This window comes from Polypterus senegalus, chromosome 3 (genome assembly GCF_016835505.1).
Source record: "Polypterus senegalus isolate Bchr_013 chromosome 3, ASM1683550v1, whole genome shotgun sequence".
Taxonomy (NCBI): domain Eukaryota; kingdom Metazoa; phylum Chordata; class Cladistia; order Polypteriformes; family Polypteridae; genus Polypterus; species Polypterus senegalus.
This window is the reverse complement of record NC_053156.1, coordinates 41,893,645-41,920,710: the sequence shown is the minus strand read 5'-3', so window position 1 is coordinate 41,920,710 and position 27,066 is coordinate 41,893,645. Positions and strand designations below refer to the sequence as shown.

The window sequence follows — 27,066 nt, the reverse complement described above, 5'->3', positions numbered from 1 at the left end:
TATTCTCAAAATAGTCAACACGGCACACAAAACTTATTTGCTTATTTGGCTGATGCCTTTATGCAAGGGAAAGTACGATATTTGAGATACAATTGGTTATGTTTTTTTTTTTTCAGTTGTAGCAAAGGCATGTGAAGTGACTTGTTCAGTAGCAGGGTTTGAGCCCAAAACCTCAGCGTCTTAAGTCCAAAGCCTTAACACCTACAGCATAGTGTCTGCCTAGATTACTAACTTGTTTAGTAAAAGTCCTCATTCTCAGTGCAAAACGCACTCAGCCACTCAAAACAAAAAAGTCCTTGCAGCAGTAGTGAATACTACTACTACAACTACTACTACTACCACTACTATTACTACCACCACTACTACTACTACTACTACTACTACTACTACTAATAATAATAATAATAATAATAATAATAATAATAATAATTCAATTAGTCACCAGCTAATCACTGGCAAAACACTGGTCATTATTTTTCCTGACTGTAGTCAGTTGTAAAGTGTGGTGCTTGTTGCTCACTATGTGTTGTGTTGCTCACTGTAGTACACTATCTGGAGAGGGAAAACTAAACTGTTTTGTACATGGGTGTCAAACAAAGTAATATAACCTACAGATATACATTTGTTGTCTGGCAACCTACTGGTTCTCATTCACAGGTGTCCAAAGAGTTGATGCTAAACACAAAACGTTTCACCATTAGGCCAGCTTCAATCATAAACAAGTCATGATTCAGGATAAGATCAATAATATTTGCTTGTACCTTATGTCATTACAGACCTCTGTTCTATGCAGTCATGTCCCAACACCTCTTTCAGCTTGCTTCTGAACTCTTCCTCTTCTTGGTGCTCACCTTTCTCCTTGACAGGTTTGTAAATGTCCTGTCCTTTAATTTTCCTTGATCAAATAAAGCTACAAAAACTGTTATTTTTGCATGGGCTGATTACTGTATCATTACAATACTACATCAACAAATCCAACCAAATCAACTGGAATGGTCGTTGACGAGTCCACCTCTGACCATCTGTATGGTTTGTCCATAAGTAAGGAGATATCTGAGGAAGATACACACAGGAAAATCTGCAGCACCAGATGGAGTCAGTCCTTGAGCTCTTCTGTCACCTGATCAGTTTGTCCTTAAGGCATCAGAAAGTGCTGCTGCTTTGGAAAACATCATGCACTGTTCCTTTTCCAAAGAAGGCACCAATCTTCACCTAATGACTAAACATCAGTGGCATGTACATCTCATGTCATGAAGAGTCTTGAGAGACTGGACATGGATTAAATGAGTCCTCCTGTGGTAGTCCAGCTAGAACCACTGCAATTGCATATAGGAAAAAGATTGAAGTGAAGGATCCAAGTATCTATCTGCTCCACAAGGCTTGCTCTTTCCTGGAAAAAGCTGGCAGCACTGTGAGGATTATGTTTTTCGATTTCTCTAGTGCCTTCAGTACCATCCAGCCATCCCTGTTAAGGAGTAAACCCAGGGATATTCAGGTGGATGAGCCTATGATGTCATGGGCAGTGGACTATCTGTCAGGCATACTGCAGGACTGTGTTTCTGATATGGATTTAAGCAACACTAGAGCACAAGAAGGAACAATCTCTTTACTCTTTATAGCACCAGGCCATGGCACTTGCAGAAATTCTAAGATAATTTTGCACTTATAAAGTGTATTGATAAAGGGGATTAAACCGAGGAGAGGCTCATGTGGAAAAGTTTGTTTCTTGGTGCAAAGAGAATTATCTGTATCTTAACATCACCAAAACCAATGAACTGGTTATTGATTTTAGCCATACCAATGTCTGGTCACTATTCAGGCAATGGATGTAGAGGTGGTGCACTCCTGCAACTACGTGGGGTCCAAATCAATAACAGGTTGGACTACTCTCAGAACAAAGAGGAACAATATAAGAAAGGGGAGTGCAGGCTCTTTTTCCTTAGGAGACTGTGCTTCTTTAATATGGGAAGTGACATCTTCTGTAACTCTGTGATGGCCAGTGTAATTTTTTACGCTGTGGTGTGCTGGGCTGGTAACTCCACTTCAAGAGAGACCCACTGTATCAACAGGATAAATAAAAGGGCAAGCTCAGTTACAGGATGCATTTTGGACACGTGATGGTTGTAGTGGAGGAGAAAATTGAAATAAGACAGTACCATTATGCCATTATGAACAATGCTGAACATCCTCTCTCTAACACACTGACACTGAGGTCTTTCAGGCAATGAATTATTCAGCAGACGTATGTCAAGAAACGCTATGGGGGCTCCTTTATACCAATAGCAATACATCTGTATAATGCCTCACTATGACTGTGAAAGCCAAGTCAAAAGTTTTCTTTCCTTTTATATTTTCTTCCTTGTTAGTTATAATGGTGTGTGTTCAGACCAAAGTGTGTGTGCATATATACAAGTCAAGTGAAGTCGGGGAGCATGCACTGGTACAGTGTGTTGCCGCACCCACTACACGACGAAACAACTCGGGATCCCGGTTTGCAACCCCTCAGGCTGACACACAGTCTAGACCCAGCCTCTGGAAATGACCCCCTATCTGCCACATCCAGGTGTTACGTGGGCGACCCCTTGGCCTGGTCTAGCCACTCGGGTCCCCAACAATGAGGATCTTACGAGCTGGATCACCCTCTGGGAAATGCGCCACAAGGCCGTAGTCCTGTAACTAATGTGCCTCATTCGGGACTCCATGAGCAACCGCTCATTCGACACAAAGTCAAACCAATGGTACCCAAAGATTTTCCTGAGAGTCACAGTACCAAAGGAGTCCAGTCTTCATCTCAGGTCACTGGATAGTGTCCATGTCTCACAACCATATAGCAAAACAGGAAGCACAAGGACTCTAAAGACTTGGACCTTCGTCCTTTTGCATAGATATCGGGAGCGCCACACACCCCTTTCCAGCGACCTCATGACCCCCCATGCTCTCCCAATCCATCTACTGACTTCATAGGAAGAGTCACCAGAGACATGAATGTCACTGCCAAGGTAAGTAAACCCCTCAACAAGGTCAACACTCTCTCCGCAAACAGACACAATGCTGATGGCTGTGCCCAAGAGGTCATTAAAAGTATGGATCTTGGTTTTTATCCAGGACACTCGCAAGCCCAGACACTCAGACTCCTCATTCAGTCTTTCGGGTGCCCTGATCAGAGCCTACATTGACTCCGCGAAGATCACAGCAGCGTCAGCAAAGTCATCATCAGTGAATCTTTCTTCACCAATAGATATCTCACATCTGCTGTACCCCATGACCTTGCCCAACACCCATTCCATACAAGCATTGAACAGAGTAGGAGCAAGAACACACCCCTGACGAACCCCAGAATCAACTGGGAAAAATGCAGAAGTCCTGCCTCCACTCTGCACAGCACTCACAGTACCAGTGTACAGGCCGGCCATGATATCCAGCAACCACACACATTTTCACGGCAGTCTCATACCATGAATATTGAAGTTTCTGCTCAGTTTTAAAAACTAGCAGCACCCAGTGTCGAAGAAGTGCTATAGCTTCTGTGTGGTCTCCTTTTTTTTAGATTCATATCAAATACACTGAAATTAATTGCATATCATTTTCAAATTTAATTCACTTGATTGTTACCATTTTGTAACAATATAATGGTGCAAGGAATGGTCACGCTATTTCAACTACCATAGCTGCTTTAACATTGTTAGAAGACACCACAAATGGAAGATTTGGAAGAGGGTGCAAATTTAGAGATAATGATGAGCTGGCTTCTATGTTGATTTAGATTTCCACTAGATATTCTTTTGGAGTTGTGTGCTGAACTGGCATTGGTTTTACAAAGCCAGACTTTGAAGAATTATGCTCAATCTGTTCCTTTGGAAGATCTTTCCACACTTAGGTTTTTAGCCACAGGAGCTTTTCAATGTGAACTTCCAGACTGATCGGGTATTTCTCAATCATCACTGAGTCACATTATGCCAGCTTTATAGGATTGTATTATCAACTTGTCATCCAGATATATAAGATTTCCTTACACTGCGGTTGAACTGACAAACATGAAAGCACAATTTGCAGCAACACCCGGTGTAGTCAACTGTATGCACATTACTATTGCAGTGGTGCGGGACAAGTTATTTCAGCTGGGGATGAAGAACCAAAAGAATGAGCTACCAATACATCATCTACAGCTGGCGAGGCTATAAAAATGGGAACTCCACACAGTTGCAGGTGCTTTTTCCAACTAATGTAGCAAAAGGGAGCAGTCCTTTACAGGACAGTGAGTCACCTCAAAGAGCCATGTAAAAGCAGATAATTTATCAGTTGTGGCTTTGAGCACTGACGCTACACTTACAAATGCGCCTGCAGAGAATTAATTTGCTCATATAAATAGAAAGAATTTCCACTCTATTAATGTGCTGCTCTATAGTGCACAGAAAGTGTGTTACATTGTGCAAGGATGTAGCATGCTGCATAATGTGGCACACAATCATAGCTTGCTTGTACCTGAAGAGATTGCAGTATGATGAGTCTGACCCATAAAATGATCAGCCAAATCAGACAGAGTTACAACTTTGTTTGAATGTAAGTAGCAGAATGCAAAAAAAGGTAATCAGATGCAGCATTTATTTTTCAACCAATTCATATAATTTATGGTCAGTACAACATATTAAAGCCCTTATATTCCTTAGTTCACTGGCCACATCTCTTACAGCAGTCACTTTTGCATTTTTTGACTCCAGAACAGCATCCGTCAGCACACAGCCAGATGGTCGCCCAGTGGTTTCTGAGGAAAAGATGTGTGTGCAGCTAGTGCACGCAAATGTTCTGGGCACAGCAGCACCGTCACCACATGGGTTTGTGTCCTCGACACAGGGGACAGGTTTTATAATATTGTGTGAAACAGAATAAACAGACAGTAGGCTGCGACTCGCCTTTTCACAGCAACTATGATATCTGTCCACTTCTTTTTTATTTCGGGCAATGTGCGACTCTCTGACCTTGAACTTTTGAGTGATTCTGTCACTTTGTAGTATTCGATCAGCTTCCTTTTGTTGCTTATACTACTGCTTTAGCCAACAAATAGTACAAATAGTCAAATAGTCACTGCATTGCCTTTTAACAAAATACTGAATGGAAGGGTCTATTTATAGTGATTTTCATATTCAAATATGCAAATTTCTGGGAGGAGTTGGGGTGTGGCTGTAGATGCATATGTGTGCGTTAAATTTCGCTTTCATTGGGATTTATAAAGCGGAAGTGCATGGAAATTGGTTCACACAGTTTTATGCATCCAGCTTTGCCCTGTTTTAGTGTGAATTCTATGCACAGCACTATACACAAGGCCCCTGGTGTCCATCAAAATGGGTAGCATTGTTGAATCAAAAAGTTTATGACTAACAACGTATGTTATTAATATATTCAGCAAGAAATAACAACACCTTGTTTTTTGAACAGGTAATAGTAATAATTATTCTTTACATTTATATAGCACTTTTCTCACTACTCTAAGCACTTTTTCATAGTGAGTGGGGAGCCACTTCAACCACCACTAAGGTGTAGCATCCACCTGGATGATGTGATGGCAGCCATTTTTGTGCCAGAACACTTATCACATATTAGTTGTTAGCTGGTGAAGAGGTGAAAGTTCGTTAGCCAATGATAGATAGGCATAATTAAGGTGCCCACTGCTGGCCTCACCAACACCTCTTCCAGCAGCAACCAAAGCCTTTACCTAGATGGTCTCCCATTCAAGTATTGGCCGGGCCCAAACATGTTTAGCTTCAGGTGGATGACCACTTCTGAAGTGAATATACTGTAGTATGGCTGCTGTTCTCCAGCCCCATGAGCCCTAAGAATATTATTAATTAGTATCAATACAGTATTGATATAACTTTTAAAAAATAATAATGCTGATGTTGATTTATGCTACTTTTTTGCTGTGCAGCTGCACAATTTAGGCTTTACAGTTGATGGTTAACTTACAGCCAACAGCCAATTACCTACCTTAAAATAAAATTGTAATTAAAGTAACTCACCAATAAAACACCTTCTTTATATAATATTCTTACAACCAGTGTCTGAAATACACTCTAGTAAACAAGGGGTTCCATTGGCTAAACATTGAAATCTGGTACTACATAATATAAAGTAAATTAATATATGGATAATGCAGTCACTTAGGACATGCATGTTTTACTTACAACAATCACATTAAATATAAATATGTCTCTACAAACAAAAACCACTCCAGATACAAGGACCATGGAGCTGTGGGTAATCACCACTGACCACTGCACCACAATTTGCTGCAAGCAATCCATTTCATTAACTCACTTATTTTTTAGATATACAGTATACTCTTTTAATTTCTATATGTATAAAACAAAACATAAAACTGGAGCAAAATAATTGCCTATGAGAATTTTGAACAACAGGATTATGTCACACGGGTGTATCAAAACTACAGCATTCCCTGTCAGATCAAGCCTTCAGTCCAAGGATGCCTTTGGATTCTCTCCTCTGGACAGTCTGAAGAGCTGCTTTGTCTTTTTTGAAGTGTGATGACCAGAGCTGCATTACCTGATGCAATGTTGGAGAAAACATGTAAATAGAATTACAAAGATTTGCTGAGCTGAATGGATGTTTGTTATTAAATTTGTTCTGCTCAGACTGTATAGTGAGACTTCTTTTGAACATTTCTTGGTTTATATTTAACATTTTTAAACAATATAACAAAATATTTTATGTGTCTTTTAACATTTTTGCACATTGTCTGTACAATGCCAATGTTGTGATAATATAAACTCCTAAATCCTTTTCATATGTTGCTTCCTGCACATCATAGTCATCCGTATTGTATTTATAATTAATGTTCCTTTTGCCCAATTGTAACACTTTGCAGTTTTCCACATTAAACTGTGTTTTCCGGGTATTCTTCCAGTTTTAAAACTTGTCCTGTTTTTGTTTGAGCTATTTTTGCTGCTGTCTTAATATTTCCACCCATTTGAGTTTTAGTCTCATTTATGAATTTGACATGTTTACTAACTATATCCAAACAGATGTCATTTATATAAATTAGACTGACCCCTGTTAAACTCTGCTGATGATCACATCTCATTCACCTCTTCTCTATACTCGTTGTTTCCAGCCAATTAATCAACTTAAAATACAATTTTAGGAACAGTATATGCTTTACAAAAATACACAAATAATAAAACTTACACAGTCTTGATTGAGTAACACGTTTTTTGAGTTATCAAGACTACAGACCCACATTTGGCACACAGATAGACAGATATCCCTTTAAAAAAAAAGTTTGAATTTTGATCAAGTCAAAGTACTTTTTGAATAAATAGCTATTACTTATGCCAGGAAATTAAAAAGTACGTTATCATAAATCATAAAGTATAAGTGTGTAACTCAGATGATAAAGTAGATCCAGCAGAATTCTCTCAGGTTAAGGCTGAATCACACACACAAGGAGATCAGTGGAAATTATTAGAAGTGCATTTAAGACTGAAGGCGGGAAGCACTTCTTTAAGCAAAGACCTGCAGTGGAAGCAGAAACCTTAACACCCCTTAAAAATGATCTGGATGAGATATTGGGACAACTCAGCTATTAGATAGCTAAACAAATGAGCTTCTTTGTCTGAATGGTTTTCTCTTTCTCTCGTTATGTGTGGTGAAAGACAGTGATTATCAATGGCCACTATATATTTATCGAAGAAACAACTATGTTAAAGCAAATAAAATATTTTATTAATATTTATGTTGCAATTAATATAAACCTTTTAACTATTTACAGGTGATCTCCATTGAAGTAATTCTGTGACTTCTAAAAACAATTTTCTGCACCAGTGGGGATTTGGGGTCTCATATTAAAGAGAGTAAATACACTGAAAAAGTATAACATTGATGTTGTTCATTCAACGTAAATTTTCTCTTTCTAGCAACTTAAGAATAGTCATTTAGTGTTGTAGCTTGAAATATTTGGTTTCAGATCTCAATCAAAGCAAAAAAACTTGTTTGTACCAAAGTAAGTTATGGTGGAGGGAATAAACATAAAAATCCTATTTCAGTTCACCTAATATTTTAGGTTGTTCGTGTGTTGTGTGGGAGGGGCCGTTTTTATATTCTTCCGTTCAAACTTTCCAGTATACTGGCTTTCCAACTGCTTAAAAAAGAATAACACATTCCCCAGTGGAGCAGACTTTCATAACAGAGTATTTCTGGTAAGTAACCCTGTTTCTCAACTGTTAATTTTAATTATAAGAACTCATAATAAAACATACTTTCAAGAAAGCTGTAGAAAAGGTTAATAATTTTTTGTTGTATATTTAAGATTTACACTGCAAAATGCTTGTGTATTTGCACTAGATTTTTAAATAAATGTAAAAATAATATTTCTAATAGCATAAAAACAGGTTACGACCAATAAACCATTTTAAATTGTAGCAACTTAAAAATAGATTTACTTTAGGATAAAACAAGTGAATTACATGAATCACTCTAAATGATTTGCCTCAACTTAAAAATTGTGAGTTCAATAAGATAAACAGAATTATATTGGTTCAGATTGAAAATATTAAGTGTGAATCATTACCTTAATTATTTTAAGTTGAATGGAAGTTATACTTTTTTCAGTGTACTTATGAGATCAATTATTTTATGTTTTATACTTGTAATTAATGTCAGCCGCTTTGCAGAGATTTGTTTTCATTAGAACAATAGGACAAATCATTCAGCCCAACAAAGCTTGCCAGTCCCATCCACTTAATTCTTCCAAAATAAACATCAAGTCTTGTTTTGAAAGCCACCAAAATTCTGTTGTCTACCACACTACTTGGTCACTTGTTCCACGTGTTTGTTGTTCTCTGTGTTAAGAAAACCTTCATAATGTTAGATAGATAGATAGATAGATAGATAGATAGATAGATAGATAGATAGATAGATAGATAGATAGATAGATAGATAGATAGATAGATAGATAGATAGATAGAACTTCATTTGACCCCAAGGGGAACTTTGGCTTTTTGCAGAAGCTTTTTAAATAAATAAGTACAATAATAAGTCTCTCTATTATAAAAAGAAATCTTGGGACGAGACGAGAATTTTTTTCCTGCGACTAGATGTGATCTTTTGAAGAATGACACAGAGACACTTTCACGTCATGTGAGACGGTCAAGTCATACTTACAACCTTTGGAAGCAAGTCCTGTGAGACGGTGACTTTTGCACGTCACGCCCTACTTACAAACATTTTCAAACTAGACCACAGTCATCAAACCTCTCAGTGTTAGAATGCTTTTGGCAGACACATCTCCTGTGCTCTCAGCTCTTAAAAATTGTACACGTTCTAGATGACATGTCAACGACCAAGCGAAGAAGAAAGAGCAGCGCATCGAAAAAAGACCCAAAAGCGTTGGAGAGAAAAGAATGCATAGACTTTGTGCCAAGAGATTTAATCACGCCCAGGGCCAGAAAAAGAAAAAGTAGAACGTCATAAGGAATTCAAAAAATTTGGCACGATACACATGCAGAGCAGGTTAGAGATAATGGAAATAGGAAAATTTGAAAGTCTCAAAAAAATTAAAGTAAAGATCACATTTGCACAAACGGAAACTATTACTCAGTGAAATAACAGAAAAATGAAAAGAGATCGAATAGTTGAGGATGTCTGGGGGAGAAGAGAGACAAGGCAGTGAGACAAAAGGACAGCTGCTGCAAACTCTTCTAAACGTTCGAAGTGCCACATGAAATGCACATCATGTGGCACAGCAGCAGCAGCAAGTCAGCAGTTGATCGAGCAAAGAGGAGGTAAAAAAAACAACTATTTGTTTCCCATTGTATCACCGTTTAAGAGGGTTTTCAGAGGAGCGACCATATCTCCTTCGGGTGCGTTCAGCGACCACAACGGTGCGTAGTGCTTGGGGGAGGGAAGGAGTTGGCGAGCGAAGCAAGCAGGGGGCAAAACCCCCTAGTAAATAAATAAATACACACACACTTTGGTCTGAACACACACCAGAATGAGTATAAAACAAAAAAATTAGGAGTAGTCTCCCCCAGACTTTCTTATTTATGGGGATGGATATTTAAGGAGTAAATCACAAGACAATGATTATATTTTTATATTATGTAAATTAAAGAACCATCAACAACAAATCAAATCAAATTAATAATATATTTAACAATTATAAAAAGTAAAGTTGAATAAATCGGACTCTGCAGCTCATGAATAAAAGGTAAAGTACCACTTCCTTTTAGCGGAAATAGCCCAAAAATTGCTAGAAATCTATGTTTTGTACCTAATACTTGTATGCAAAATTTGATTGACCTAAGTGAAAGCGTACTGAAGTTATCGTGTTTACACACACACACACATGCAAACACAAAAGCAGACACACAGACATAATTCCAAAAATGGTATTTTCAGACTCAGGGAGGTCTAACACATTGAGATTCATCAAAATCTCAAAATGGAATTTTTGGAGGATTCCAATACTTTCCCTACAAGAAAGTAAAAAAATAAAAAGAAAGATGAGTTCTTTCAAGTACTTGCAGTAGTTGACCACCTCTACATCTACTGCCTGAATAGTGACTGGAGGCTCATTGGTGTGGTGAAAGTCAATGCAGACAATTTTCTTTACATCAAGAAACAATATCCCCTCCTCTGTCTCATCCCCTTATCAATAAACCCCATACTTTAATAATCAGCTGAAAATGTCCTTAAGTGGCATGACCTGGTGTTATATTTATAGTCTGAGGTGCAAAGAGGGAAGAGAAAAGAGAACAGTCCTGTTCCTTGTGGTGCTCCAGTGTTGCTTACACAGTCCTTGAGTCTCACAAATTGCACCCTAACCCTGCATGTCACTGAGTTTTCTCATTAACAGGGATGGCTGGATGGTATTAAAAGCACTAGAGAAATCTAAAAACATAATCCTTACAGTGCTGCCATCTTTGTCCAGGAAGGAACAAGCCTTGTGGAGCAAATAGAATCTGTTGTGGCAGAAACACACTGCTCAAAGAAGGCATTTGGAGGCCACAGGATGTGCAGGTAGAATCAAGCTTTACTGCGTGGTGTACACATGGTCTGAATTCAAATGAAATGAGCAGTTAGCAACTCGGCTACCTTACATTTATTACAGTCCTTATCAAAAGTTTGCCTCACTCAGCCCATTTAACAATCCTAGCTGATTCAAACTTTTCGTTGTCCAGGTCCTGCCTCTAATTAGTTCCCCCATTATTTCCCAGCCTAATGAACGTAGCACTCTATCTTATCCATCATGGCCACCTTGAAGGCCTTCTCCCCACCTTGAACCCATCCAGTTCCTGCCATCATTATCTCTAGTCCTCAGCTCATGTTCACCACTTGGAGAGAAAGGGGATGGGAGGGTGGGGATAGTGGTTCTGCCTGACAGCCCCTCTCTACATACCCGACCTTCACTCATGAAATATTAGTGGTTTTCAGCTTGCTAAGAAAAATAAAACTGTACAGGCACAAGCCTTTTTGTGATTTAACGCTTGCTATACTAACGTGCACTAGGATATAATGCCTAATTTCATATATGCTCACGATTCTCTTTGAATATATGCAAATCATTAACTTTAAGAGTATACTTTTCTATATTTTCTGCATCCTCCACTTGCTGTGTAAAGAGTGTCGTGATGCTGTATGCTGTTAAGGCAGCTGATTGTCTTACCCTGATGTTGATTTTAGTAACATAGACTATAGAAGGGAAGATCTCATCTGAGCATTTGGACACTTAAATTCACTAGTGGCAAAATGAGCACACTAAAAGTGACACATGGCCAAAGGTTAAATGGAGGATAATTGGTTTTGGCAATTCTGATAAAGTTTTAATACCTTAGTAACAGATTTTGGAGTATGACTGCTTATTCAGTCATAAGGCATATGTTTATTCACATTTGAATTTATACACATTGTGACCCTCCCCATTTGGTTCTGTGCATGAGGAAGTTTCCTACTTGCATTTCTTCCATGTTCTGCTAACTTTGTAAAACTGTAGGCATGCTACAGCTCTAACATCTGTGCTTGTTTGCATCTCATTTCTCTTAAGAGCTACACAGCTAGACTAAAGCAGGGTGGCCCATCCGTGCACTCATGGCACACAGATTTCATGATGATTTTCAGTCTCTGGAGGTGGACGAGGATGCAGAAAAATGGAAGAGAGGTGAGAATGTTTGAAGTTTTTGGATTTCATGGTTTGATGTACAAATGTATTGTTAAATAATAAGGCTTCACTGATTGAATGTCATTTTCCAGTTGAATTTGGGTGACTCTGAAATGATTTAGAGACCAATCCAGTTTCACTGAGTAGAACAAAAATTTCTACTTTTCAATTGGGATAACAGTTCTGTTGACGTTAATGGCTTCTTCGACTGGAAATGAAACTGGTCTCCAGCTTTCTGCTGCCTTATTCATTCAAATCAGGAGTGAGCTGACAACTTCTACTGGCCTCAATGTATATTGTTTAACACATGATGTTTTTCTTCCCAGGTATGATGACTCAAGTAGGGCAGTCGGTTCGATCATCCAGATTGCAGTACATCACATTTGCAGTTGTTTCTATATTTCTCCTGGCTATTATAATAACAATTGGCGTCAATAGTAAGTTCCATCTGTTTTGTGTTGTCTTTTCATAAATAAGTGTTTGGTGGAGTACTAATGATGTGACCACATGGAGTTGGTGCTGTCTAACTGTTTGGTGGGACTTTTTTCTAAGACACTCTTTAAAAATGTTAATACACTAAACAGTCCACATCTTCTATCCTTGCGATCACAATGTGGTATGTGTAAGATCTTACTGTGAATTTGGCATATTGTGCCTTCTGTCAGAAGTTTATGTATTTTTGGAATCTAAATGTGAGACTGGAATAGGAACCCATGTGTGAGTTTTGTCTGTTCTCTATGACTTTTCATGGTTTCCCTTGTAAATTTTGTTTCTTTTATCTCAGGCACTGTCTAGTGTCTAATGGTGCAGACTATAAGCCCCCAAACTGCTGGTTCATCCCTTGCTTTGACCTCAATTACGGTTTATGCTTATACATCCTGATGAAGTTCACTATAGCAATCACTGAACCCACTGTACCATCATATCTACAGCAACATCCACAAGTTCCTAGAGAATTCCCCAATTTTTTCAGACTATTTGGGAGATATATTCCCTCTAGAGTATCCATGCCTTATAAACTTTGTAAGAGAGGTGCTGAGGGAGCATGCTAACTAAATGCTCAAACCTCCGTAAGTGTCCTTTTTTGATACAAGAATCAGATCTTCTAATCCAATCTCCTCCGGCATTGCTTAGCTGATATTAATATTATGAAACAATAGACAAGACAACTTGAGCAGGTACCTTAATTTGGCTGCTTTTAATTGAGATCTAATCTTTTTGGTCATGACTTGCAGCTCATGACCATAGGTTAGGATGGGGATAAAGGCTGGCTGTTAAATCAAGTGCTTTATAGAAGGAAGTCATTCTCTTTTAACTATCACTGTGCAGTGCAACACCAGATTATAATTGTTTCATTGTAAAGTGGTTTTGTTTGGCATGCACTATTGAAATTTTCTGTGTACATAAAACAAGAAGGATATGCATGTTTTGGTAATTAGCAATGTGTTTATGCTCGAGAGTTTGCTCTTTTAAACAGACTTGTGAACTGTCCTATTACTCTCAGGATAAACAAAAAGGAGGTGAGAATTACCAAAAATGCTAACATTTCTTCAGTTCATGCTCTGCTTTGCATGTTTGGTCACATTGTGTTTGCTTGAGGCAGTTAATGTGGTTAAGTGTTTAAGTCATTATATGACTTTATGTCACAAGGATGCCAATTCTGCACCCATTCCATTGGGTCCTGGATTTTGTCAGGTGGTGTACTGCTGTGTCAGGGGCATTGCATTTTAAATCCTAAGGTTGGCAGTTTAAACTGCATCTTTGACCCACTTGGCTAAGTGCAGAGTGTGAGCAAGTTGATCATACTGCCTGTGTGCCAGTTGTAGATAGTCTTTGTGATCAATTGCACTTTATAAAAAAAGGTGGTATATGTAACACATTCAGAAAGTATTTAAACCCCTATACTATTACGTAGTTTAGTATGTTGCAGCCTTATGCAAAAAACGTTATTTATCTACTATATACTAAAACATAAGGTCTGTGTGTCCAGTTCCTCTGAGCAATCTGATTAGACAGTTTGGCTATGGTGTAATTAGTCAGTTTGGCTATGTTGACGTAACGAAAGAGGAAACTTGAGTGTGAGACGCACGAGGAGGAGTAAAGGCATATGAGCCACACGGTGAGAGCTGCCTTCAAAGATGGCACTTACAAAACCAGACTGGAGGAGAAAAAGGTGCCTTGAAAATAATGCGGGAATGCACTCAAGAGCTGGAACACTGTTGAAGAGGCATTCCCACCAATACAAATACAGAGGAATGGCACTAAAAGTAGATGTAGGGAAAGACATAGAAAAGATTCCACTAAATGTCTGTGACAGGTACCACAGTTTTAAATAAATCTGAAAAGAAATATTCTAAAACCTTGCTTTTGCTTCTGAGGTATTAAGTCTTGCTTGATAAGGGGGAGAATTTGAACAATTTTAGCTTAAGTCTACAACATGACAAAATACAATAAAAGTGAAGGGGTCTAAATACTTTCTGAAGACACTTACATTATGTTTTAGTGTATATTTTCATTGGCTGGACCTTCATCTTGGACACTTGTCGGTTTTAGCCATGGCTTTATTATTGTAAGAAATACTTCTGTTCAGTAGTAAGGAAGCAAAAAAGCAAAAAACAGAGTTAACATGCTGTTCCTATCAATGAACTTGTGTCTTGTCCAGTGCTGATTCCTGCCTTGTATCTAAGCTTACCAGGATATACTCGGGCCTCCTCATAAACTGTTTTTAAAATAATCAGCTTTATAAATCGAATGTAGGAATACACCAACTATGCATAAGGTATTTTAAAATTGAACATTTACTGAAGTTGGTTTGTCCTTTTGTCTGTGTATGTTTTTGTCTGTTTCCCCTGATTTTCCTCCACCTTGCTGAAAGATGGTATGGTAATTTAATTGCCAACTTTAAACTGGCCACATATGAGTATGTATAAATGTGCACTAAGATGGACTGGTAATTTGACTTGGGATCATTCATGTCTTGTACCAGGTGGTCTTGCCTCCATGAACCTAGCGTGGATTAAGTGGATTAAGTGTGTTGGATAACGGAATCATTTTCTTGCACTCAAATATGCCTGTAAAATAACTACAATATATTACATTTTCCAAGTTTTATACTGTCCCAAAATTGTTCAGGACAGGTGAAATGGTAACTCTAACTTGGTCCCATGCAAATGTGAATGTGACGTGCAGTGGACTGGACTGTTGCCTCAGCCAGTGTTGGTCCCAGCCTTGTGCCCAATTCATTTGAAAAAGACACCAGCTTCCCATCACCATGAGCTAAAATGAGCAATCTTACAAAATGAATGAATGAATCAATTAATAAATTAATATGTACAAGCTAATTCTTGAATATCCAGTCTCTAGGTACATCTATTGGTAATTCTATGACAAAAGAAAACGAATCTTGGACTAGTATGTGAGTCACATCTTTTCTTTTCTTTTCTTTTTATAAAGATGTGAGAGTACAGAAGAAGTTTGAAATTCTAGAAAATTCAATAGCCAACTTCAGCTTCTCATCAAATATTGATATTCAACTGCTCAAAGATGAAGGTAAGCTGCATGTTCTCAGGGTTGGCCTAATCCCTGGGGCAAATTACAATGGAAACAATGTTAAGGACAGGGATTTTCTGCAAAAATGGTGAGCTGTTTAAGTCAATCAAGAGCCTCATTGTAAATTTCTTCCACTTGTTCCTCTTAATTCTTGTTTTATTGCTAAAATAAATCTCTAAATGCATCTACTTTTCTTTGGTAAGACAACTCAAAGGGCAGAAGCCTCATCAAGTAATGGTGCTGACATGAAGGATGCGTGTGGGCCCCTATAGTAATATTGATGACCAACACAAAACCTTAAGTAGCTGGCCTTCGAAATAGAAACAATCCTGCCATGTTATCCTTCTGCTGTGTAGAGTGTTTTTTTGAACATGAACAGCTGATCTGGCTGTGATTTTTACCATATTTTCCAGATATTTCATTTAACTCTGGCATTTATGACTGGTTCCTGGCTAGCACCTAATGACTCCAGGAGGAACTCCAGTGTCTTCATAACCTGTAATAAAAAAAAAAAACAGTATGCCTTGATTACCTTACCCTGAGGGATATTAAAAGAAAATAGAGAAACTGAGGAAGGCAAACATGATAAGAAATAGGATGAAACAATTGGTTATTTTCTGCAGTTCTTTCTGAAGTAAAAAATCTTTCTCAAGCACAACACTAACAGTACAATTGTACAAAACTCAATAACAGGAGTAATTTGACAGACTGGCATAAACATTGACTGGAAGACAGTGATGAGAGTAGAAGAAATGAAGGTAGGTAGGTAGGTGCTACAAGAAATATGATAAACCAATTGGTATTATCTGTGGATCTGCTTTCATAAAAAGCGTTCATGAAGCACTTTGCACACAGTGCAGTTGTAGAAAGCCCTATAACAGGAGCAAGTTAGCAGACTGGCATAGGAGCATACTGCATGGCGCTGATGAGAATAGAACTTGAGCATCGAAAATAGTTGTGTGACTCTAAACCACTAGGACACAATCTGGATATCAGTGACAATTTAGTATTTGTAGTAAGGGTAATTGTAATAATAGTGGTAGAGGTAGAAGTAGTAGTAATAGTAGTGCAGCCTGGAAATGGGGCTTAGAGCTTAAACAATGCACACAATGACTGGTGCCTCTAACCTGAGTAAATCGTTAGACATGCATTCCAGTGATTAGCCTAATTCCAGGTCTACAGGAGATGAGTTATTAAGAAAAATTTAAAAAGTGTAGCCTTTTTTAATTTAAGCAAAAGGAGATGAAGAGAGGACATGATTGAAGTATTTACAATTATGGAAGGTATTTGTACAGTGGATAGAGACTTTTACTTTAAAATGAGTTCATGAAGAACATGGGGACAAAGTTGGAAACTTGTTAAGGGTACATTTCACACAAATATTAAGAATTATTTTTTCACACAAAAAACCATAGACACATGAAATACGTTACCAAGTAGTGTGGTAGACAGTAGAACTTTAGGGACCTTCAAAACCTGACTTTATGCTATGGAGGAACTGAGTGGATAAGACTAGCTGGCATTGTTGGGATGAATGGCCTGTTCTCTACTGCATTGGGTCTTGTGTTATAATGAATATTGACAACCTTATAGCTCAAGATAATTGTGAAGAACAAGTTACAGTAAGCTCTATTTGTCATTTGGTTTAAACATGAAATAAAGCCCAAAACAGAGCTTTTGGTCTTATTGTAGCCTGTAAATAAGGTCCATTCCATTCAGAAGTCAGGCTCTGAATGATAGAGGACTTCTTGTGGTGAGGAGTTAATGAAAGAGAGGACGCAGAAGGGGTGGAGCCAGCAGTGTCTTGGCAGGAAGTGACATCAGTAGTCTTCCACTGAGTTTTAAAGTACAACCACAAAACAAACCTGATGCTTGCCTGTGTGACACAAGATAATATAAGCAGCTTTTAATATGTAATTTTGGTAAACATTGATTTACAATAATTAATAGTAATTATAGCAACCGCTCCACAGGTAATACAAAAAGATCACAGTAATGCCTTAATAACAGTAATACAATTATATAAGTAGTATTAATATTAGTAGTAGTAGTAGTAGTCTTACTGTCAAATATACAGAGAACAGTGCCATGATAGATGAGAATGTATTAAAACAATGTAATTTAAACTCATTTTATTTTAAAAGCAATGTAATAATAATCATCATCATCATCATCATCATAAAAATACACTGAAGTTAGTCAGGTAATTACATAGTAACTTCTGTGTAAAGACATAGCAAATAAAAGACGTTTAAAGTGTTGTCAAATTTTGCTCAGAACAAAACAAACTGAAGACTCTTGACCAAGGAATAAGGGATATGGGCAGATCTTCAAATCAAATACTCCATATTATTAAAATGTGTCTTTCCTGTTTATCTTGTGCACTGAGTTTTCCAGAAGTATGTATTAATAATATTTCAGCACAAAATGCATGCATTTTGCATGTTTTGAGCCTTCTTGTGACCGACTTGGTTTTCCAGGAGACTCCAAGACAGGCTTTTCATCTAAAGGAAAGAGCTGTACAGGGAAAGGGAAATTCAGTGAGCAACAGTGCCTTCTCTCTTCTCAGGGTGACACTGCTAACCTGACGTGAGCCCTAAAGATTTCCCTGTGACATGCTTGACATTATATAACTTTTTATTTGCCCGTGACTGCTGGTTGTAACACCTAGGACTATTCTTAAGCTGACTTAATTTTGTAAATAGGCCCTCTGTCCTGAACGCGGGATTCCTAAGAACAAAAGATTCCAAAATATGTCAAAAAATGCACACAGAGGGAGTCTGTCAAACCCTGGCTAGTTACAAAAAGGGTAAATTTAAGATCTTTATAAATAAAAAGATGTATTTTTACAAAAACTGTTCAGTGGCACAAAGCAATCTGAGGAGTATAAGAGCCTAAAGTAGTTGCTGGAAAAGGCAAAGGCAATCCAAGGCATACAACGTTCCAAAACACAAATAGTAGTCGAAAAACTGTGCATAGAGGTAAAAAAAAGTTCAGTACATTCACAACAACATAAAGGTAATCAAAAATCCAAAAAAACTCACCAACACCAGAGCATTCAATGGACCTCAAGGGGCTTTAGGTTTTTGTGCTTTTTCCCCACTGTGTGCCTTTACTTTTTCTCTGTACCCTAATAAGTTTTCATATGACACTCAGACAGTGGGCTACGACTCAACTTTGATATCTGACAACTTCCTTTTTATTCTTTTTTATTTCGGGCACTGCGCAACTTTGTAAACTTGAGCTTTCGAGTTTCTCCGACACGCTATGTCACTTTATCAACTTCCTTTTGTTGATTATACCACTGTTTAAACCAACAAATAGTACGTTTTTCTTTGCCTCCACTCGGTATTCACTGAAACTCCTTTATTTTCCCTCTTGCTTTTGCCATTACCTTTTCACAGAACACTGAGCTTAAGGGCTAATTATATTGATTTGTATATTCAAAGAGGCGTAATTCTGGGACGAGTTGGTGTGGAGCAGGCAGAATAATGTATGTGCGTTAATATTCACGCTGACCAGGATTTATGTAGCGGAGGAACGTGGAAGCTGGCGTTCGCGCAAATTTATGCATCTGGATCTTTTTGTGTTTAAGCACATTTCCGCTTTTGTGCTTACATCATGTTATAGTGTGAATTCTACACACGGTGTTATGCATGAGGCCCCAGGACTGTTGGGGGTGCTGGAGCCTATCCCAGCTAGAACAGGGCACAAGGCAGGAGTAAACCCTGAACAGGGTGCCAGTCCATTGCAGGGTGACTGCACAGATACGGGCCAGTTTACATAAACTACAAGAAATTTACAGAGACATGGAGTGAACATATAAAATCCACACAGGGAGGACTCAGAATGCAAACCCTGTTATCCTTACTGCAAGGCAGCAGCCAAACCATACACATAAAAAAAGCAAAACAATGTAAATTTTACAAGATCTAAACTATGCACAAAAAAAGGAGCTGAGAGATAATGTCTAATTAGAAAGTCAGATAAATCCTTGCTCCAAATGGAAATTCAGAGTAACAAGCCAAAAAGTTTAAAGTAAGAAGCTACATTCCGTAACTAATATTAGAATTGTCAAACACACAAGTAAGTAAGTATGTTATTTTTATTATTATAACCTTTAATTTTTGCCCTATTCCCAACCCACTCCCGCCAAGTTAATGTCAAGCCGGTACCAATTAATTTATTTCCCAGGCTTCTCATGGCTGTGGACTCAGCAAATGTCATTAAACAAACTGTCAAATTGCTTTTCTGAGTTCTCTTAACTTCACCTCTTTTCCTGTTCTTTGCTTCCTATTGTACTACCCCTTCAGTGTGTCACGTATTCTCAGCATATTGGTGTTCTTTTACAGAAGTCAAATGAGTTAGTTCAAAATATACTCTAAACTTTATCCTTTCCCTTTTTTATTCAGACCAAGTCTTTAAAGATGAACTCCTGAAACTACGAGATACAATACAAAGCATTGAACAACAGCTAGTGACGGGTGGGTAAAGCATCTCATTTCAATGTATTTTTTTCATCATTAAAATTATTTTGTTTTTTCATGTTAATTAATGAGCTTCCTTAGTATTGCCATATGTATAATACTTAAAGCTACAGGCACGCTCTAAATTTTTACTGTTATTATTGTGTTGTTATAGTGCAAAGGGTCCCTCCTGTTAGCAAAGATGTTAATCTTCTGAGGTCACAGCTGGAATCTTTGAAATGCCAATTTGAGAGGATTCAGAAAAATGGTAAATAAACAAAAATGTGACTTCTGTTTTAGGTTTATTTCTCCTGTGAGATATCATGTGGAATGGATATGTATGACTGGTTTAAAATCAATGCATTTGCCTGCCTTTATTTCTCATTGCACTTGTTTATGATGAACATAACAAGCAACAACAGCAACAACAATATTTATTTATATAGCATACTTTCATACAAACAATGTAGCTCAAAGTGCTTTTATAGATTAAATAAATAGGAAGTTGATGTATAAAACTTAAGCAAGCAAGATTAAGCAATAATATTATACAGTGTGTAACAAATGAAAAAGGTAAGGTCAGATGGCCAGGAGGACAGAAAAAACAACAAAAACTCCAGTTAGGCAGGATAAAAAAAACCAAAATCTGCATGGGTTCTAAGGCCAAAACACCACCCAGCCCCCACTGGGCATTCTAACTAAGACAAAGATGGCCTAAGTGATTCCTCGTGGTTTACAGGCTTCACATAGAAGAATTTGATGGTGATGGTCGGTGGTTATGTGGACATCTAGGACACCCACCATTCAATCCATAAACGCTGCACAGTTCCTTGATCAGATGGTGGTGGCGCAGATCACCACCAAAAAAAACCAGAAAAGACAACATTGAATAGTAAAGATTAGTAAGGAATTGCACAACCCAGCGGAAAATGATAATTTAATACCCTTATAGATTAATAGAGATAAATCTAAAATGTACCTATTAAAAATGCCATTTTAAAATAATGGGTTGTTCCACAATATTAGCCTGGTGAATTAATATTGGTAAAATATTTCATATTTTAGGTGCATAACAGCAAACAGCCACTTCACCACTTCTTTTCAGTTTGGCACTTATAATTTTAAGCAGACCTTCATTTGAAGATCTGAGCTAATGACTTGGAGTGTAGGGGACAGACATTTCAAAATCTAGCACAGAGACTATTTAAGGCTTTATTAAGGCTTTGACACGTCTCTGCAACATTGCATGGACATCGGGGACAGTGCCTCTGGATTGGCAGACCGGGGTGGTGGTCCCCCTCTTTAAAAGGGGGACCGGAGGGTGTGTTCCAACTACAGAGAGATCACACTCCTCAACCTCCCTGGAAAAGTCTATTCGGGGGTTCCGGAGAGGAGGGTCCGTCGGATAGTCGAACCTCGGATTCAGGAGGAACAGTGTGGTTTTTGTCCTGGTCGCGGAACAGTGGACCAGCTCTACACTCTTAGCAGAGTCCTGGAGGGTGCATTGGAGTTTGCCCAACCAGTCTACATGTGTTTTGTGGACTTGGAAAATGCATTCGACAGTGTCCCTCGGGGAATCCTGTGGGGGATGCTCTGGGAGTATGGGGTACCGGACCCCCTGATAAGAGCTGTTCGGTCCCTGTACAACCGGTGTCAGAGCTTGGTCCGCATTGCCCGCAGTAAGTCGAGCCCGTTTCCAGTGAGAGTTGGACTCCGCCAGGGCTGCCCTTTGTCACCGATTCTGTTCATAACTTTTATGGACAGAATTTCTAGGCGCTGCCAGGGTGTTGAAAGGGTCCGGTTTGGTGGACTCAGGATTGGGTCATTGGTTTTTGCAGATGATGTTGTCCTGTTTGCTTCATCAGGCAGTGATCTTCAGCTCTCTCTGGATCGGTTCGCAGCTGAGTGTGAAGCGGCTGGCATGAGAATCAGCACCTCCAAACCCGAGACCATCAGTCTGTCGTGGTGAAAAAAGAGCTGAACTTAAAGGCAAAGCTCTCAATTTACCAGTCGATCTACGTTCTTACCCTCACCTATGGTCATGAGCTATGAGTAGTGACCGAAAGAACGAGATCGCGAATACAAGCGGCCGAAATGAGTTTCCCCTGCAGGGTGTCTGGGCTTTCCCTTAAAGATAGGGTGAGAAGCTCAGTCTTCCGGGAGGGGCTTAGATGAGGTGGCTTGGGCATCTGATCAGGATGCCTCCTGGATGCCTCCCTGGTGAGGTGTTCGGGCACGTCCAACCGGGAGGAGGCCCCGGGCAAGACCCAGGACACGCTGAAGGGACTATGTCTCCCGGCTGGCCTGGGAACGCCTTGGGATTCTCCCAAAAGAGCTGGAAGAAGTGGCCGGGGAGAGGGAAGTCTGGGCCTCTCTGCTCAAGCTGCTGCCCCCGCAACCTGACCCCGGATAAGCGGAAGAGAATGGATGGATAGATGGATAAACCATTAGCAGTATTTTAAGTATTTTTTACTTTATTTTAAATCAATGTGATAATGCTAAAACGGGTGAAATGTGCTCAGTATTTCTTCTTGTAGTTAAGATTCTTGCTTATTCAGTGATCGTGATGTCAGAGAATCACTACAGAGTGCAATGTAATTGTTATTTACATGAGCTAATCAATATGCACCATAAATAGTGAGTACAGCGACCATACCTTGAAACGTTTGTCTTCCTTATCTGATGTATACTATAACTAAATTATTATGTGCATGTAAGATCATCTATCCATCCATTATCCAACCCGCTATATCCTAACTACAGAGTCACGGGGGTCTGCTGGAGCCAATCCCAGCCAACACAGGGCGCAAGGCAGTAAACAAACCCCGGGCAGGGTGCCAGCCCACCGCAGATGTAAGATCATACTTAAACAATATATAAAGTCACATTAAACCTACTATAACATTACATGATCAAATCACTTAATCCAACTGAAGGCCGTGGAGGCACCAGTCAGTCCATCTCAGGGTCATGTCATGCATAAACAGTGGATCAGTTTAGAGTAGCCAGTTAACTTAATATTCATGCCTTTGGGGAGGTGGGAAGAAATCCAATGTATCTGGAGAAAAACCCATGTAAATGGAAGGAGAAAACAAGTAAACTGCAGAACTCAGGGCACTGGATCCATGAGACAGTAGCTCTAACCACAGTATTAAAAATATATATACAGGTAGTCTCCAGGTTACGGACATCCGACCTACGACATAGGAACGGGGCCGCAGCTGCGAAGCAAGCGCCTCAGTACCTGCCACTCCGTCATCTTCGGTCTGGGGATGCTGCAAGCGGTGGCTGGATGGAGGCTGGAGGGGGGCGATTTCGCTGCCCGTACAGTGTAGTGTCTCTCGGCGGCTCCTGGCGGCAAGCGGTTTCACTGCCTGCTCACCACCACACACGGCTGCCCCGTATGTTCTTGGTGGCCGGCTGGTAATGCTGCAAGCGGTGACCCGGTTTTGGCTGAATGGAGGCCATTGAGGGTGAATGGGGCAGCGGGGGGAGTAGCATTGTAGTATGCATCGGATGGCTGCCTATTGAATGGGGGCGATTCACTACCTACCTTTGGCCGCACCGAGTTCGTTCTCGGTGGGCGGACGCTGCAGGCAAAATCTTCATCTTGTAGTACAGACATCAACAATTCATAAACACATCTTGTGCAGAGGTTTCTTTTGATGATGGTGGCTGAAGATATTTGATGTCCTGCTGTAAGAACAATGAACGGCATTCAACTCTCTTGAATTTTTTTCTGCCATCTAGAGGATAAAATTAAATAATACATTCTAGGTGACTTTTTTGACTTACTGTATTTAGCCTTTCACCTCTTGATGTTTTTCTTTTTGTTGACACTCTGTTTGAAATTGTTAAGACAAGGAAAAGGATATTGGAGAGACAAAAGCTGTGGTTGAAAAAATAGTGTGCCGTGGTCTGAAGCCAAAAGATCTAAATGAAACCAAAATTACCAAAGGCGAAACCCTTCATCAAAGTCAAGAAATACATATAAAGAATGTGTTGCTCTCAATTTGAAACACATTCTTAAAATTACAGAATTTTGATTTTTCTTTTTTTATTTAATTTGAAGAAAATAACATTCTGTACAATCAAGTCAAGCTTAACAAAACAGAATTTAAACCCGACCCGAGAGAAAGAGATGAGAGTCAACAGCATGGGCAAAAATAATAATAATAATAAAAAAAACAACAAAGAAAGGAGATTGTCTTTTTACATTCATAGTTGCTTGTATTACAATTTTATTAATTAGATCTTATACCATTTTAAAAAAGTTTTAAATAGATCTTCTAAGCGAGAATTGGATTTTTTTTCTAATTTCAGATATTATAGTCACTCACTGACTTATAAAAGGTAGGATGGGATTCTTCTATTTAAGCAGGATATGTCCACGTGCTAGTAGTGTGGTGATGGCTATTCCAATAAGTTTTGATTTTGATTGAATCCAGATTCATAGATGCTAGGATGAGCATCTCAAATAACTTCTGAGACATAACCTTACAATTTATAACTTTCAGGTGTCACATAATAGCAAAGGGGACATGTATCTAAGCACAATGAAGAATAAACAATATGGTGATGCCCACAATATACACACAGTTATAGACACTAAATTAAATAAAAATTCAAATTAATACAAATTAGCTCTAAAATGAGAAATAAGTGTATAAAAAAACTATAGAATCGTTACATTTCCATTTTTGTGTTGCCTGTAATTTTCTTCTGGCATCTTTTCCTGTAATAACTAATTTATGACAACACAGGTTCTACCTGAAGGGCCCAATTTAAGACCTTTGAAGCCCTTTTTTGTTACCTGTTCTACTTCCTTGTGTAACTTTTGTTGGTCCTTTGATAGTTTAAGGCTTTCATATTTGATCTCTTTGATTTTTGCTCTTGTTTTTGGACTTTGATTTTTAGATAGCAGGTTAAATTTGAATCTCTGTTTTTCTTTGTATTTTGTCATCTTTTTAAACATTTTGGTTTAGCGTTGTGTTTTGAATTTGCAGTATTTGGAAATTAATTGCTTTTAATATTCAAAATTGTAATTAATTAAGGAATGTAATGCTGACTATTTTTTAAATGGTTTTTCCGTCTCTATTTTGTGCAGTATATGAAGTGGAGACACATAACTCCTTTGGAGCTGCAACCTCCATGTTATTCTTACATTAGATGGAGAACTGGTGGGGGTGCTCCTTGGAGTTTTCATGGGGAACATAAACATAATGTACATCTGATTATACATCACAGAGGTTGTGTTGTGTTATTTGTGCTGGTATTCTGCCCAAAAGTTCCAAAAACTAGAGATGAGAGGGTATTACACTTCGAGCCCTGGTTTTAGGCAAAAATATATCAATTCTAAACACTTAATGGCTATTTAACTCTTGGTATTATCACCTCAAAAAATATATCACTTTCTGCCCTATTTCATGACTAATGGGAAGAATTTTGGAACCCCAAAGAAACACCACAAGATGTCAGGCAGCTGACGTGTCAGGTTAAGCAAGATGCCTGTACCAATGTTGTCCAACATCTACAGCAAGTATGCCTGGAGCCGTCTGGAGTGCTGTGGACTGTTATTGGGTAACCTTCAATGATGAGCTTTATTTCCATTTATCTGATTAGTATACAGACAACACTGCAGTACAACCAACACTATTGAAGAGTATACTAAGAGAACACAAAATGTCATGGAGGTTACTGCTGTTTACTAGGGGCAGTCTGACCACAAATGACAGCTCGAGTTTGTGTAAAACAAGTGTTTGTAACAAACCTCCCTGGTGGCATTCTCCAACACAATAATGTCACATGTAACTGCCATCTTCTGGAAATACCTACATGTCATTCCCTGAGCATTTATTTCCTCAGGACTATCCCCAATTTTCTGAGACACCATTTACTCTCTGGAAGTACAGCTACACAATGTCTGATTGGATACAGAACACCATTTTGGCCTCTGTAGGACCCATACCCTGCATTGCCATTTACTGTATGAGATATTATCCAGTAATAATCACTTTCATGGTTATTCTTTGAGCTTTATTCCAATACATTTTCTTTAACTCTTGATTTTTAACACAAGCATTGCTTTTCCCCTGTGTATTGTGTAAATTAGGCAAATGTTTCTAAGTGCAATTATTATTGTCATAAACTGTAAAATAATGATTTGGGATTCTTTTCTAATGATGCATTAGAAACAGGCAAAGTCTGCTGCTCGGAGGGCTGGGTGTTTTACTCTGGCAGCTGCTATTTCATCTCATCAGACAAGCTGGATTGGAATTCTGCTAGAGATTACTGTATTTCCTGGGAGGGTCATCTGCTCGTGGTGGATAATGATACTGAATGGGTGAGTAGAAATGATATTAGGTATTGTATTTTCAAACTTTTACTCCCAGCTGCCACAGTTTTATTCTATGTAAACTCATACATGGAGTGTTGTCACACAGTATGACACTACATTAGGACTAATTAGAATGCTCCTCACTGCAACTTTCAATAAAGACTAAGGGAATTGCCAGTGCCTCCATGTCTGTATTCCAAAAGGCTTTATAGTTCTCCATTGCATTCACATTGGATTGAAGTAAAATCTGGAGGCTCACCTTAAAGATCTGAATTGAAAGATATGATAAACACAGTGCCCACTATATTGTCTCACAAGGACTTAAGGACCAGTCTTGGGCTCCAGCAGACTGCTGTAGCCATGTTCAGAACTGAGCATTTGAGAAAGTGACTGTTTCTGTTTTGTATTATTAAATTTTGTTTCTTTTTTTTTATCAATCTCCATGTTTTTCAATGGGTGCTCTTATTTTGCAGTTACAGATGTGGTCTGTTCTTGGGAAACATGATACTCATCAATGTTAGTTTGATAGCAGTATAAAAGAAGGC

The 27,066-nt window shown here is 38.7% G+C and overlaps 1 protein-coding gene across 3 annotated transcripts in view; it reads left to right on the top strand.

The window, feature by feature from the left end:
• The window catches only part of asgrl2 (asialoglycoprotein receptor-like 2), a 52,924-nt gene that overhangs the window by 17,221 nt on the left and 8,637 nt on the right, over positions 1-27,066 (top strand). The window contains exons 2-8 of one of the 3 annotated variants that reach the window (XM_039747057.1): positions 777-866; positions 12,056-12,169; positions 12,496-12,606; positions 15,623-15,718; positions 20,131-20,202; positions 20,360-20,452; positions 26,376-26,527. In XM_039747057.1, the coding sequence (XP_039602991.1) occupies positions 12,100-12,169; positions 12,496-12,606; positions 15,623-15,718; positions 20,131-20,202; positions 20,360-20,452; positions 26,376-26,527 (594 nt within the window). In that variant the 5' untranslated portion in view covers positions 777-866; positions 12,056-12,099. Of the gene's footprint in view, positions 1-776; positions 867-10,956; positions 11,032-12,055; positions 12,170-12,495; positions 12,607-15,622; positions 15,719-20,130; positions 20,203-20,359; positions 20,453-26,375; positions 26,528-27,066 lie in introns of those variants that run through there. The other 2 variants (XM_039747058.1, XM_039747056.1) reach the window with 2 other exon arrangements.